The 15,120-nt window shown below is 34.5% G+C and overlaps 1 protein-coding gene across 11 annotated transcripts; it reads left to right on the plus strand.

The window, feature by feature from the left end:
* The first annotated feature begins 695 nt into the window (after window positions 1-695).
* On the plus strand, window positions 696-14,261 carry LOC110116103 (F-box protein SKP2A). 11 transcript variants are annotated; one of them, XR_003701414.1, is made up of 8 exons: window positions 701-945; window positions 1,322-1,581; window positions 2,377-2,725; window positions 2,808-2,949; window positions 8,490-8,940; window positions 12,183-12,259; window positions 13,203-13,332; window positions 14,029-14,261. XR_003701414.1 is itself a non-coding variant. In XM_020849576.2 (5 exons), the coding sequence occupies exons 2-5, from the start codon at window positions 1,394-1,396 to the stop codon at window positions 8,855-8,857; spliced, it is 1,047 nt and encodes a 348-aa protein (XP_020705235.1). In that variant the 5' UTR covers window positions 696-1,013; window positions 1,387-1,393; the 3' UTR covers window positions 8,858-9,238. The 11 variants fall into 11 exon arrangements, 5 of the variants coding, with proteins under 5 accessions (XP_020705235.1, XP_020705236.1, XP_020705234.1 ...); XR_002305418.2 differs by having other exon boundaries at window positions 13,223-13,332; XR_002305419.2 differs by lacking the exon at window positions 13,203-13,332.
* Window positions 14,262-15,120: the final 859 nt, after the last annotated feature.

Below are 15,120 nucleotides of genomic sequence, written 5' to 3' on the forward strand. Positions count from 1 at the left end.
TCAGTGAAAAATCCAAAGGGTTTGGCGAAAGTTTCAGATGTGTGAAGAATTTGCCAAAGGATTTTGACGTTTTCTTTACAAATACAGACTTCACTAAATGATTTAGCTTTTTCTTGGGACATTTAGGTTGTTTACCAATTAAGACAGATTCATACACACATCACATACACAAGACTCGAATTGGTTGCTCCCAACCAACAAATTAAGATGAGTTGTGTACTGAATGATTTAGCAAATTAACTCTTTTTAAATTATTGCTTAATTGCAGTCCTCATATTTTTTTTGATTTACGTCGCTCAACTTAAAAAAAAAACTCATATGGTCATGAATGAAAAAAATTGAGAATACTCTGCAAAATGTATCAAAGTTTTGAAATTATATTAATATGTGTTCCATATTATGTTTTAATTGTATTAGTATCACAATATATATTGTATTATAATATCTGAAAATAAGTTTTTACGAAAATTTTATGTATAAATATATGATTATTAAATTTGTTAAAAAATTATTAGAGCAGTTATCTTTCCGTTACATTTGACCGCTTTGCTTTCCAACGCGTCCGTCCTGCTTTCCATTTTGCCTATTGCCGCGCGGCCTCGATTCTGGACGGTCGATTCCTTCCCGCAATCTCTTCCGTCTCGCCGTGGCATCCAGGACCCACCGGTTCTCCCCACAGCTGCAATTCCCTGACCTCCACGTGTCTATTCTACCGCCAACGCTTCTCTTTTACTCTTCTTCGTACTCTGTTCTCCTTCGAGTCTTCTCGAGCATCACGCAGCTCCGATCCATATCTCCCAGTTGAAGACGTTGTTGCTCTATATATATAAACACTTTCAACAGTTGGGAGAGAGCGAGAGAGGAAGGTAGGCTAAACCCTCGCATACACGCTGCCCCTTTCTCCTCCTCTGGGGAGATTCTCTTGCTATCCTTTTCTTTCGAAAGGTGATCCATCATTTCCCTTTTCGATTTCTTTTGCGATTTATAGTTCGGCCCAGGTTTCGATTTATCTGGTGAGTGTTTTGAGTTCTTTGCTGTTTATTTAATTTTATTTTTGTTATTTTTCTTTCTGATATGCTGATTTCTTCGCTTAGAGTTTCTAGTCTCTGGACGCTGTAAGGCGCTTTTTTGGGATTTTTATTTTTTTTATAAAGTGCATCGGGACGATGTAGGTGTTTTTAATCGCTCCATCGAGTTTTCTTTTTTAATTTTTTTATTTTTTATAGTTGAGTACGACATTTCTAGGGTTTCGGATGCCTTTGGCCTGCGTTTTTCACGTTTTTGGGTATGTTAAACATGTGTAATCTTCGTCGTTTGATAGGGGCTGTTACGTGGGAGAATGGTTGGAGGGAGGCCTCTGACTGGGAATTTGGATGTTTGGTTTAGGAGCCTTATGGTTGTCGACGGCCGAGGCAAAATGGAAACTGGGGCTGCCATAACAGGGTGGAAGGACCTTCCGATGGAACTTTTGTTGAGGGTTCTAGTACTTGGTGATGATCGGATGGTAATCGTCGCATCAGGTGTCTGCACTGGTTGGAGAGATGCGATTTGCTTGGGGCTTAGTCATCTCTGCTTGTCATGGTATAGCTCAATAACCTCTCTTCTTTCAACAGTTTTTTTTTTAAAAGTTTGGAATTATGCTCAATTGGATCAGTCAACTTCTTTCTCCTGTTTTTCAATCATGCTGGCTTGAGAGCAGCCATCAATCTTCTTCCCCTGTTCATTCATCTGTTGTAAAGTAGAGAATCATGCCCTGCTGGAGCCATGCTTGATTTTGTCTTGCTAATGCAAATAATTAATTGGAATAATAGAGAAAGGTAAAGAGTAGGAATACAGTTATGGCTGCCTTGGAGTAGGAGTGACTATGCGAGAAGGGAACTTTTTTACAAGAATTCTACGTTATGACAACTCAGAGATGAAAGCTTTTTTTTTTCCTCCCAGAACAAACTCTTCTTTCTTCAATTTCTTAAAATTTTACTCAAAACTAATGATGATTCCTGGACGGCTAGCCCAAACACATAGGAATGGTAATGCATAACTTGAGCCTGCAGGAAAATTCATCTTTTTAGCTGGTTTCTTTTTATTTTAACATAGAGTGCTGAAGCACAGTACTCTCAAACACGCACATGTCCTTACTCAAACCCATGAATTCTAAGATGGGGTCCTAAGCACCACCCACAAAGCCCTCTAGGATTGGGGGCTTATGCACCAACTAGCCACAGGTGGAGGACAACTGCTTCCGTTCTTAGTAGTAGCTTTCATTTGCTTAGCTTCTTCCTTTATTGTATTACTTTTCATTTTTGTTAAAGCTCCTAATAATTTCATCATCCTTACGTGTATCATTTTTATTGAAATATGGCTTTCTTCCTAATGCAGGTGCAAAGAACACATGAATGATCTTGTCCTGTCGCTTGCTCCTAAGTTCACAAAACTTCAAGTGCTAAGTTTGCGGCAAAATAAACCTCAACTTGAGGATAATGCTGTTCAGACCATTGCAAATTATTGTCATGATTTGTGTGATTTGGATCTCAGCAAAGGCCATAAACTAAGTGATATCTCATTGTATGCTTTAGCACATGGATGTCCGAGGCTTTTAAGACTCAACTTCAGTGGTTGCACAGCATTCAGTGATTCTGCCCTGGCATATCTAACAAGCTTCTGCACAAAACTGAAATACCTGAATCTCTGTGGATGTGTGAAAGCTGCATCTGATCGGGCTTTGCAGGTATGTTTGACTAAAACTAACTCCCTTTAATGCTTTGCCTTAAATGATTATAGAGCATTGATTGAGACCCTTCTGAATGCAGGCAATTGCATACAACTGTAGGCAGTTGCAGTCGCTAATCCTTGGCTGGTGTGAAGGTGTTACTGATAAAGGAGTGATCTGTTTGGCATTAGGTTGCCCGGATCTCAGAGCCATTGATTTGTGCGGCTGTGTCCTTATAACTGGTATTTCTCTTTAGAAGTATATGGAATTTTGATTTTCAGTGCATTGGATGAATTATTCATGTTTTTGTATTTTTTATGTATTTTGTTGCTATTTTCCATTTATTCCGATCCTTCCATAACGTTACTATTCTATCCTCTATGCTGTTATTAATCTGTAATCCTTTGTTCTCCCTTATTATGTCAATTTATTTTCTGAAATTTCTTCTGAAGATAAGCGATACTCTTGCATGGGCTTGTATTTTGCTTACAAATTATGACTGAGCTTTTATTGTTGGGTGCAATTCTACAGCATGCCTGAGCTCCCTTGTTTCCTGCACGTTTTGCCATGGGAAGTGTTAGGGAAGCAACAAGATGCAATGCATTTATTTTTTATTTTCTAAGACTCAAACAAATGAGAATGATACTTTATCAACCTAACTAGATGAACAAATAACTCATAAGATACACTGGAGAGGCAAAAAAAAAAAAAAAAACAAAAAGACACACTGGAAAGGCTAATGGTACTAAATTATGTCTGCATGATGCCTCAAACCAATGCCAACGAAGTATCATGATTCTTCTTGTAGGAATGCTATCATTTATGATCTGCTACTTTTATTTCTGTAGTTTTGTTGGCCTTTTTTAGACAATGCAGTATGCTTACTTGTTTGCTTTAGAACTTGAGTCTCTCTCTCTCTCTCTATACACACATGGAGACTCTAATGCTCTAAAGAAGTTGTAAAGCCCACAAACTTTACCTCAATTCTATCTCTGCTATAACATCCATTATTGTTTAAAACACAATGTAGAGCATGACAACCTCCTCCAAGGGCGTTCTCTATCCTAGATAAGGGTATGTGCAACCAAGGGAATATCCATCTAATTACATAGTAGTACACACTGATGCACTCATGGACAATATCATGTGCATTTACTTGTAGTATGCATGCTGCAAGGTGGGCAACCACTGGTTCCGTTTTGTCTGCTTTCTCTGAATGGAGTCACTACATTTCACTGGCAACATTCCTCTCATCTACGTACAATTCGCTAATCACCATTTCTGTCAATGTGCATGAAGTCCGTTGATTAGGTGGAAAGATTCCCCTTTAATAGTTTACCAATGCTAAATATTTTTTTACTAGCTATTCTGTGCCTCAGAGCCTCGAGTCTCCAAGGAGGAACAAAAAAGCAATGATGAGTTGCTCCAAAGCCTACTTTCTTTGATACTCTACCCTCCGATCTATATATCAAGTTGGTCAAATTGTTTTTTTGTAAAATTTCTTTTAAATCTCAGGTAAATTGTTTTATCACTTGGTATTTATGAGATGTTTCTTCTATTTAACTACCTAATGTTATCTCTACCATCCACATTTTCATATTTACCTCCATTCATTTGTATGATAGATCTTGATATTTAAATGTTCTCATCTTCTGACAATATTAATTGAAAGTTATCTATTTCATAGACTAAAGCAACTTCTTGCATGTAATTTTGGTGTATAGTTTTAAAGCAAAGAATATTTTTATAATGTTTGACGTAAATAGATTATATTGGTATGTAATGTTTTGTAGGGTTTGTGGCATTCTAAGTTACTGTACCTTTATTCTATTATTAGTTTTATTATTTGACTGACCCTTGCATATAGAATGAAATTGTTATTAATTGAGATCTTATTTTTCTATGAAAATAATGAAAATCTTTTATTATTGATCTATTTCTTTACTATATAAGGTGTATAATGCTTTAAGTGTATTGGTTGAAGCTAGTTTTTATAATGTTATATCTGGGCATGAGTGTTTTTATTATTTTAATGATAGATGTTGCATTTATTTTATATTAATATATATTAAGGTTAGCTTTTTTTCTCTTAGCTTCGAGTGATGTTTTGTTTACTTTCATTATGATGCCTGATTGCTCAAGTAAATATGATACAATGGCCAATTTCAAAGTAAATGGCGAACACCAAGATGATTTATGGAAGCAGTGCATTATATCTATGCATGAGTGTTATTATTGATTAATGAGTGATCTTGCATTTTATTTTTGATATTTAATATATAATAAGATTTGCTCCTCTTCTCTTAGCTCGAGTGATATTTGGCTTATTACCTTAAATCTGGCTTATTGAAAGCTATAAATTTATTGAGAAGTTTAATGGAGAAGTATATTGAGAGTAAGGAGGATCTTTATATGATATTATTGATTTAGAGAAAGCACATGATAAAGTTTCAAGAGAAGTGCTTTGAAAAACTCTAGAAAAGAAAGTAGTTAATGATGCTTATATTGAAGTCATTAAAGATATGTATGTAGGTATTGTTACTTGTGTTCAAACACAAGGCGATTTGACTAAGTATTTTCCTAGTCTAGTTGGATTAAAGCAAGGATCAGCTTTAAGCCCATATCTTTTTGCTTTAGTCATGTATGTTCTTACTAGACATTTGCAAGAGAATGTACCCTGGTGTATGCATTTTGCTGATGATATTCTTCTTTTTCATAAAACTAAAGGAGTTGAAGGAAAACTTGAATTATGGAGGTAAACCGTAGAGTTTAGAAGTTTTTGTTTGAGTAGATCTAAAATCGAATATATGGAGTGTAATTTTAGTATTAATAGATCTAGTGTGGGGATTATGACATTGGACGATTACGTTATTAAAAGAGTACACATTTTTGATATCTTAGGACTGTTCTTCAAAGTGATGGTGAATTAGAGCGGGATATTATTAGTAGAATTCAAGTTGGATGGTTGAAGTGGAGGAATGCATCAAGCCTGTTGTGATAGAAAAGTATCCCCAAACTTGAGGGAAAATTCTATAAGATGGCGGCGAGATCTGTAATGCTTGATGGCGTAGAATGTTGGCTACTAAAAGAGAAGCATAAAATTAAGTTAAGTGTTGTAGAAATGAGGATGATCGGGTGGATGAGTGGCTTTATTCTTAGAGACATAATGTGAAACGAGTATATATGTCAAAAGGTTGGATTAGAGCTAGTGGCACATAAGATTAGAGAGAGTTCCCTTAGATGGTTTGGTTACATAAAATGTTGGCATTCCGACGACCCGGTTAGGAGAGTAGATGTATTAGATTTGACCTATGTTAAGAAAGGTAGATGTAGACCTAAAAAGACATGGCTAGAAAATATTAAAAATGATTTTTATTAGATTTTAAAGAGAATTTGACTTTAACAAGACACAATGGAGAAATATGATTCATATTTTCGACTCAATATAGTGGGATAAAGGTTTGATGATGCTGTTATTGTAGTACCTTAATGATACCTTATGCTTAAATAAGTATGATGCAAGGACCAGTGTCAAAGTAATTGCGGTATGCTAATATAATTTTTTGAAGCACATTTGCTTAAATGTTTAGTCAGTCTAGTTTTCTACTAGTCACAATTTTGCATTATTTCTACCTAAATGCAAAAAAAAAAAAAAAATCCTATATTTTGTTTATATAAATTTTTCTAAATTTAGATGACAATTTTTTCTTCTCTCAATGTATCGTTATAATATCCTGCAATTTTTTTATTAGGAGACAGTGATGGAACCAAGATTTAAAGAAGAGCTGTTGAAACCAAAAATCCTGTTAAATAAAGTAAATTTAGAAGTTTGGCTTTTAGAACAACTATAATTAGATTGAAAAAGTGTAAATAATATCATATAAATAAAAAAAATCTTTTTAATCTATCTATTCTGGTTAAGCATCTTAAATTGTGTCTATTGTTTCTTCATTACATCTAAATCATCGATCATTATTTTTGCTCAAAAAATCATTATAATATCCTTCTCAATATATATTACCAATAAACTTAGAAGAATATCATCTTTCATCTTATTTTGTAGTCTTTTTTTAAAAGCAATCTTCACTGTTGAAACTACATGTTGTAATTTTTATTGTTGACATATTTATTGTTAAAACCCATCAATCAAATCAATCATTCATTAAGAGGAAATATGATCAATTTTATTATCAATGCCAACATTTGTTTTATTTAAAAATTGTGGAGAGATTATGAAAACTTGATTTTGAAGAGTTTCAATTTCAAAGTACTTCACTCGAGTTAGATGTTTTTCTTGATTGCATGTTAGATTTGTATTATAAGTTCTAAACCATGAGACAGACTTCAATAAGATTATTAAAATAGACTAGGATTATACAGGTAGGTATAATGAGAGCAAGTGGCACTAATAAACAAAAATATAAAATATTATGAAAGGAATTTGAAGGATAAGTAAATTAAGATAAATATGGTTAAGAAGTTGCGAATCATAAAATTTGTGATCATTTTTAAACTTTAAGTTAAAACAATATGCAATCCTTGATTCTTTAGGGGCTGCTTGATTGTTGCATTTTTAAAGTATTACTAATGTAGGAGATTTGATTTTTCACGTGCTTGCTTGGATGAAAAAGCAATGTGGAGTAATTTATTGATGTATTTGGACTTCCTTACTTGGTTCATTTTCAATGTATTTAAAATTCACTCGTATAAGTTCCGAATTCATTGAAAATATGATACTCTTCTTGTCGCTGGCCACTTGCCATAGTCGCTGCTAGTCGTTTGCTTCCACCACCAGCACTACCAGCGCCGCTTGCCCTCTCTCACCCATTACCACCCCTATCAGTTACCATCTTCTTGTCGCTTACCACCACAATCAGCCGCCTTCCATCACTTCTACCACTGTTGCTTTCCCTCTATTGCTATTGCCACTGTCACAACCACCTCCCTGCCCACCCACTGGTTGTTGCTTGCCTCACCGTCTCCGGCACTGGTGTTAGATTTTATAATGAATTAATTTTACCTTAAATCAAGTACAAAAAAATGATCTTTTTTTATTTCACTCAACAAGATAACTCTAAAATATTTTAAATACATTATATTATATTTTATTCTACATTTCTTTTTTAACAAATTAAATTTGGGCCTTAATGAAAGAATGAATGAAGATGTCAAGAACTATCTAAGATATTTGAGCTGTATCTGATGTTGTTGAAACGGTTGTTCAGTTGATGGTGGAAATCTTTGATATTGCAGAATAGAATTATGAGCGTATGGTCTTATGATTGGCTATAGATTTCATAATCAATTACCAATAACCTTGAAACCTCTTTGAATGATAAGCAGTCCATTGTTGAACTTTAATCACCCTTTTTTAACAAGTAAAATTTTGGCCTTAACAAAAAGAACATGCATTAACTTTTTTAAAATTCTTCTTCCGTTGCATCGATCTGGAGTTCTTTGTGAGTTGTTTCATGGTATGCCAAGTTTTCGTAGGAGTTTCTACGATATTGTTTCACCAATTTCTCAAACTTAATTACCTAGCTCTATGATTTTTTTGAGGTTTAATCTATCCAGAGTTTTCAACTCCTCCTAATCGTATTAATTAGGATGACAATTCTTTTATTTGAGGTTATAGTATTAGTTTCTGTCACAGAGATGATATGCCTTGTGATTTTAATGCATGGAAAACTTTGCTAATAGGAGCAAATCAGCTTAATCTATGGGCCGTTTTTTATTCCAGCTAATGTGAAGTTTACACTCACCTGCTGTTTCTCCATTGCAGATGAAAGTGTGATTGCTTTGGCAAATGGATGCTGTGGACTGAGATCCTTAGGCTTATACTACTGCCAGAACATAACTGACAAAGCAATGTACTCACTGGCCAACAGCCGTGTGAAGAGCAAGCACTGTTCATGGGCCTCTATTCATGGAAGCAGTAATGATGAAGATGGACTGATGAAACTCAACATCAGCCAGTGCACTGCCCTCACCCCTCCTGCTGTTCAGGCAGTGTGTGACTCCTTCCCGGCACTCCACACCTGTCCTGACAGGCATTCTCTCATTATTAGCGGCTGCCTCAGCCTGACTGCAGTGCACTGCGCTTGTGCCGTTCAGAACCATCGCCCAAACAAAGCAGGACTCTCTCACTAACCTTTCGGAAAGTTTACAATGGTAAAGATGGCATAGCTGCACTTGAAAGGATATTGAAGAAGAAAAATGGTTGTACATATCAGGTATGCAATACCCATATTTAAAGTGTTCCTGGGTGGGGTCCATCTGACCATGAATGCTAGATAACTAGATGCTTCTAGCGAAGGATCATGTGGAATCTTTGAATATATTTTCTTAATTTCATGCCTTGCAAGTTTCTCTAAGATGTTCTGTTAGTCCAGTAGATTATTTTGTGTTATCCATAGATGTGTAGCTTTGAGAGGTTGCTAGCTTTGTATGGAAATATTAAGGGCTCAAGTTTATTTGTTGATCAGTATGCACTTTTTATTCCCCTAAAGAACATCTTTTACTTTTAAATAAGCCTGCATGATTGTTTATAGACGGTAAGCATAATTCAAAAGAATAAAGTTCGTTTTGTTAATTTTGTTAATAAAAATTAATCAGTGTTCATAGACCACCTAAAGGGTTAAGCCGAATTTTCTTGGTTGTGGAGACCTGCTCTCCTGAGCCAGAGTTAGTGGGCCACCTTCTAATTTAGACTTCCAAGTTATGATGATCGTGTCCACCACAATTTCCAACCACAGATAATGGCTGGCCGCGCACCTGCCATCTCGTTCTCATGCAAGTACGATATTCTATAAACGCAACACAAAGAAAAATTATGTTATCATCCTATGTTTATTATAAGTGATTTAAAATTAATGATTGTTATTTTTTTCTTTTCTTTGGGAGAATTTTTTTTTTCATGCTTGTGTAGATTTATTTTAATTGTACTTAAATGACTGTCAAAATTATAATTTCCCTGCAGATGAAGGCTTGAGACATTTATTAAATCTGGAGTATTTATATGATTGTTTATGGTGGAATATTTGTGTTTGAATCTCTGACCTAACTAGAAGTTGCTCAGCATAATAATATTTTTCTTTGAACTTTGATGATGACCCTTACATCCTTCTCTCTGGAGGAAGGGCTATCCTTACATTCATTTCTTCGGCGCTCTTCTTAAGAATGCTAAATTGAAGAAAAATAGACACGAGAGATCTCAATCTTTGAGTTTTGGCTTTTTTTTTGTTTTGGAAAACTTCCTTAACCTGCTCAAGCGCATGATAGAGGTGTTTTACTCTTCATTTTGGTGAAAGATAAAATTCTCCATCTAGAAGCTCGACCTTTGTGAACCACACAAAAAACCAAGTGTAGTTCATTAAATTGTCAATGATATTTCAGACTTTAGGAGCCAAAGTTCATCTTACATCTGTAGCTCCTGTTCCATAAAGAGTTATCATCTTTGAAAGCCTTTTGCAGGGGATGCGCCTCATGCATTCATAGTTGATCTGCATCTCAAAATGCTTACAACCTTCCATTATTCTCCTAGGAATTTTTAAAATATTAGTGGAGCTAATTCTTATCATATTCAAGCCTCCTCATCTTAACATATATAATGTATTAATTGGTCTAATTGAATGTTTTGTTAGATTTGAGCATGCAATGATGTTGTATTTAAATGAGAAGTAATATCCATTGTTATGTTTATTTCACTAGCCTTATGGTTTCGATGGTAAATTTTTTATCCATTTTAGCAATTTTTGCTTTTCAGATGAATTGTGTATGTATGCACAACTCTCTGGCTATTAGAGACCTTTGAAGACTTTAAATACCTTTCTCAGTATCAATCAAATGGAAAATAAATCTTTCCGATGATATCATCAGATTTATTCAGTCAATTCATCAGTGTTGATCCTTCTATTGGAAAAATAGTGTTCCCTATTGATTTGAGGGATATCCTTTAAGAGTTTTGTTTTTAAGAAACCTCTCATAGGCATGGCATATTTCCTCCATAAGGTTTCCAAATACATAAAACACTGGTCAAGTCTTGGCGCTTCCTAGTTCCATAACGTGATCTTCTGCCAAAGGAAATTCTAGTGATAGATGAAAGGATGAGAGATTACTAGACATGATATAATATAGCTTAACGGAACTTCCTCTGATGATGGCTCATTTAGAGGTAACAATCCTATTTACATCTGATTATTGAAACTTTTCATAAATCCTCAATCATGTAAAGTTTAGGCCAACAACATAGAAATCTATTAAACCAACTCTCAGGTTTGATACTATACAAGATTTATTATAAAAAGTTACTAATAAGTCATTCATAAGTCTCCTAGCTCATGCAGTGAGCAATCTCTCTCTAGTTGATGATGACATGTTATGGTTTTAAGTCCCAAGTACGCATTTTACTCATTGTAGGAGTGCCATTATAGAGTTTTGTTCATATTTTGTTCACTCCATCCTTGATAATTAGGCATTTGAAGCTTTTAATTATAGTTGTTATGGATTCATGTAGTTCTTGTTTGTATTCCATTGGACAGGTCCAAACTTAACCCAAAAGTCTATAATTTATATGGCATAGTTAATATTTTCTTTACGTGGTTATTTTATGTATTTAATTTTCTTAAGTTAGGAATGGATTTAAGTTTTCATTTCATCCAATGACTTAACAATATGCTAGTGATGTTTTAATAGTACTTTTATTTAAAGAAGCCACATTTCACTCAAATTTTACTATTAATTTCATGTGGCACTGAGTGTAATATCTAAGGTTGGATTGGCCGGTCTAGGCATTTCATTTGTCAAGTTGGAGCCGCACGAACCAAACTCCCTCCCATGCCTCCCTCGCTTCTTTCACACGCGAGCCAGTCGAACCGCTCTTTCCAATCGCGCAAATCACGCGATTCTTTCGCTGCCTCTTGTGATTTTTCCCGATGCTCTCTCCATTTAAGATGAAATATAATCTAGGGCATCATTCAACTCCTCTTTTCTCCCTCGCAGCAGCAGCCGAAATCCTCTTTTGTCCTCCTCGCAGCAACCGTCGTTTGATTGATTGGTGAAATCACCAAGCATCTTCTTCACAATCTTATTTTTGTCCTTCAATAGTAACCTCCTTCATCTTCTCTTCCTTCCTCCCTCTCTTTTATTTTCTTCTTAGTGTTTATCAAGTTGTATAATCATATTTTTCCCCTTCATTTAATTAGTTTTAGTTTAGTGGATATTTTATTTTAGTTTTATTTTTATTTAATTGGTTTAGCTTGCTTTAGGAAGAAGTTTTATACATGTTTGATGTTCGAGTTGATCTAACCCTATTTTATCTTGGATATTTTCAAACTTCGTTGTTATTGGCATGAATTTTACTGGCATGATTATGAATATCTAATGTATTTTAGGTATGATTTATAAGTTCTATGTTTCAAGCATGTGTTCCCTTTAGCGTCATTTTGAATGTTAAATTAGGATTTATTATTTGTAGGACTTTTTGAGTCTATCCTCGAGGTGTGGTCGGTTAAATATCGTTTGGGCTTTGGGCTTTGTGTCACTCGCCTAGAGGTAAGTAATATTATATGTTTTTGTGTAAACGTACCATTCTTAGTTGGGGTGTAATCCGTGCCAATGATAGTAGGTTCTCTTTTAGCTACTTAGATTGCTAGTTCTATTTTGAATTATTTAGCACTATTACATATAATAAATCTTTGTTTTTGTTCATAACGAATCATCATGTGATAACCATAGCTTTATCTTGATTTATTGCTCATTAGTTTTTCTTCATGCAAGTTAAATTTATACATTGGAAAAGTTAAATTTATGCAATTTAGCTTTGTTGAATAAAATTAATCTCATTTATGCAAATCATAGCAATTATAGAAATCATACCTAACCAATGCTTAAAATTGAATAATTGGGTATCGAGGTGTTTTTTGTTCGTGAGGCGTGGCGTAAGCCTCAAGGCGTTTTGAGGCATGTGAGCATCAACATAATAAATTGTGTAAAGTGCAAATAAATGTTAAATGTGATTTTCATGTAATACACAAATAATATGTTAAAAGATGATATATTATCTTTCTATTAATATGGAATAACACATTGACATATATATTTGGACAAGATGTAAAGTCGCTAGTAATAAATTGTATGAAATATAATTGAAATACAATATTACATGAGCAAAAAATTTTAAATACAGAAACTACATAAAAGTATCATATAACATTAAGTTCTTCAATTCTTTCTTTCTCAGTTCCCTACTCATCTACATTTAATTTCTAAAGAAGGCTAAAATAGTTGTCAACAACTAGAAAATTATGTATGCCGTCATAACTGAGGGGATTTTATTTGAGTTATTATTATGATAAATTGGTCTTTCTTCGGTCTCATCCTGTGAAGTCCAATGCCTTCCAATATACTTCTTATTCATTTATTTCAGGCATCTTTCTCTTTGATAAATATTTTTCATCAATAAAAAGATGAGATTAATACTCCAAAATTTTTAAAGGAGCTGGTGGTGGTGTGCAGCTTTCAAGTGATCCTTAATGACGGTTATGATGGTGGTGGTGGTGGCGAAGGTGACAGCTGGAGGTTGAGGCAATCAAGAGAAAGTTGTTGCGACTCAGGGGTGCATAAAGGTATTATTTGTTGGGGCATTGCTTTATATATATATAAGCCTCATGCCGGCAAGGTGAGGCGCATCTTAAGGCGGGCCTCAATCAAGTTGGCGCAAGCCTCATAAAAAAAAAAAAACTCGAGGCGTTTTTGACTGGAATTGCGCTTAGGCGGGCCTCATATTGCGTAATTTTAAACAATGTACCTAACATGTTAATTATATAATATCTCTTGTTTATTCACAAAAAATACTTCATGTATGATTGTATGTATGTCAGTAGAACTCTATTGATTTTTGATTAGCCGGGGTCGACAGACCCCCAGAGTGACGACTCTATAAAACATTACTGGATTTCCTTGGGTTGATGTTTATCTTCCTGGTGATGGGTATATGATAAACCGACAAGTACTATATATGCAAGAAAAATATAAGTGGATATGAAATGGAAATAAGATGTGTTACAAGTCATTGTGAGGTATAAGGATATCTAGTGTGGTGCGTTTATAAACATTGTAATAATTTGGCATCAATAAGCATATTAGAAGATGTAGAAAATATATCATATCTCATGACCGTTTTTGATAGTGTGATTATAGATTACTATTTTCTTTTGATTGTTTATGTTGCATGCCTAATTCCTTTGCCATTTATGCTTTAATAGATAGGAGTTCTTTACTGAGTATGATTTATCAAACTCACCCGTTGTCTTTTTTAACAGGTTTTACATATGTGTTTGGTTGACCACCACTTCAGGAGCAGGTTTACCAGCAGTAGATTGTGTTTGGTATTTATTATTTTGTAGTAGTTTATTATGTTTATAATTTTGAGGGCTGGGTAATTTCTTTCATGTTTTTTATTTTATTTATATTCATGTTGGTTTGTATTAGAATTACCGTTATTTGTATGTATTAGTTATTTGAACTTCTATTAATGAATTGACACTTTATTTCACTTCTTTTTGTTTACTATGATGCATATATATTTTTTGTATATGTATGCTTCTTTTTGTAAATACAAAACATGTTTTCCTATTCCTTTATTGCATCTCGCGTTGCCGTGGTGTACCACTTTCCAAACCCGAGATGTGATAGTGGTATCAAAGCCTATTCTATTTTGTATTTGATATCCCTTGGTTCCTTAGGATTGGGTAGTGGGTTAGATTATCTTATCCTTAATGATAAATGATATCTTTGATATAATATATTATCATATTTTGTTATGCTTAATAATTCAGAACGGTGCGAAGGAGAAAGAATGCTGCTGCCACGAGAACTACTGAGGAAGCCACACCTATTCCTGGAGAACCTCGCTCTCCTAGTTGTCAAGTTATTGTTGCTCAAAATTCGGATATCTCTATGTTAATCACGATGATGACAGAGGTGACCGCTCAACTTACTCAAGCAGTATAAGGAATTAGTCAAGTCATTCAGCAGGTACCACAACTAATTTAGCTAGCACTCGCATTATTGCCCCAACCTGATGTTGCCCCAACTTAGGAAAACCAATCAAAGTTGAAGAAATTAAGTGAAATATTTAATATTAGTAGACTTAATTATTTAAACTAACTTCTATGCTATAGGTCCTTCTAATCAATGAAGGGGCAATATATTGGGTGATGGATCGGTTCTTAAAGACTCACCATCCAACATTCAATGGGATAGTTGGACCTATCGAATCTGATGCTTGGATTGATGACATAGAAAAGAGACTTCATGGCATTAAATGTCTGGAAGATCGAAAGGTAGACGCTGTATTTCAATTGCGTGAAGGTTCTGATGACTGGTGGGAGAGCATTTGACGCAATAGCTTT

This window comes from Dendrobium catenatum, unplaced genomic scaffold, assembly GCF_001605985.2.
Source record: "Dendrobium catenatum unplaced genomic scaffold, ASM160598v2 fragScaff_scaffold_790, whole genome shotgun sequence".
Taxonomy (NCBI): domain Eukaryota; kingdom Viridiplantae; phylum Streptophyta; class Magnoliopsida; order Asparagales; family Orchidaceae; genus Dendrobium; species Dendrobium catenatum.

Excerpts from the sequence above, each read along its gene's own strand:
- LOC110116103 (XM_020849575.2), top strand. The coding sequence starts at position 1,340 with ATGGTTGGAGGGAGGCCTCTGACTGGGAATTTGGATGTTTGGTTTAGG. Across the intron at positions 1,582-2,376 it reads AGTCATCTCTGCTTGTCATG|GTGCAAAGAACACATGAATG; the intron begins GTATAGCTCAAT and ends TTCCTAATGCAG. Across the intron at positions 2,950-8,489 it reads CGGCTGTGTCCTTATAACTG|ATGAAAGTGTGATTGCTTTG; the intron begins GTATTTCTCTTT and ends TCTCCATTGCAG.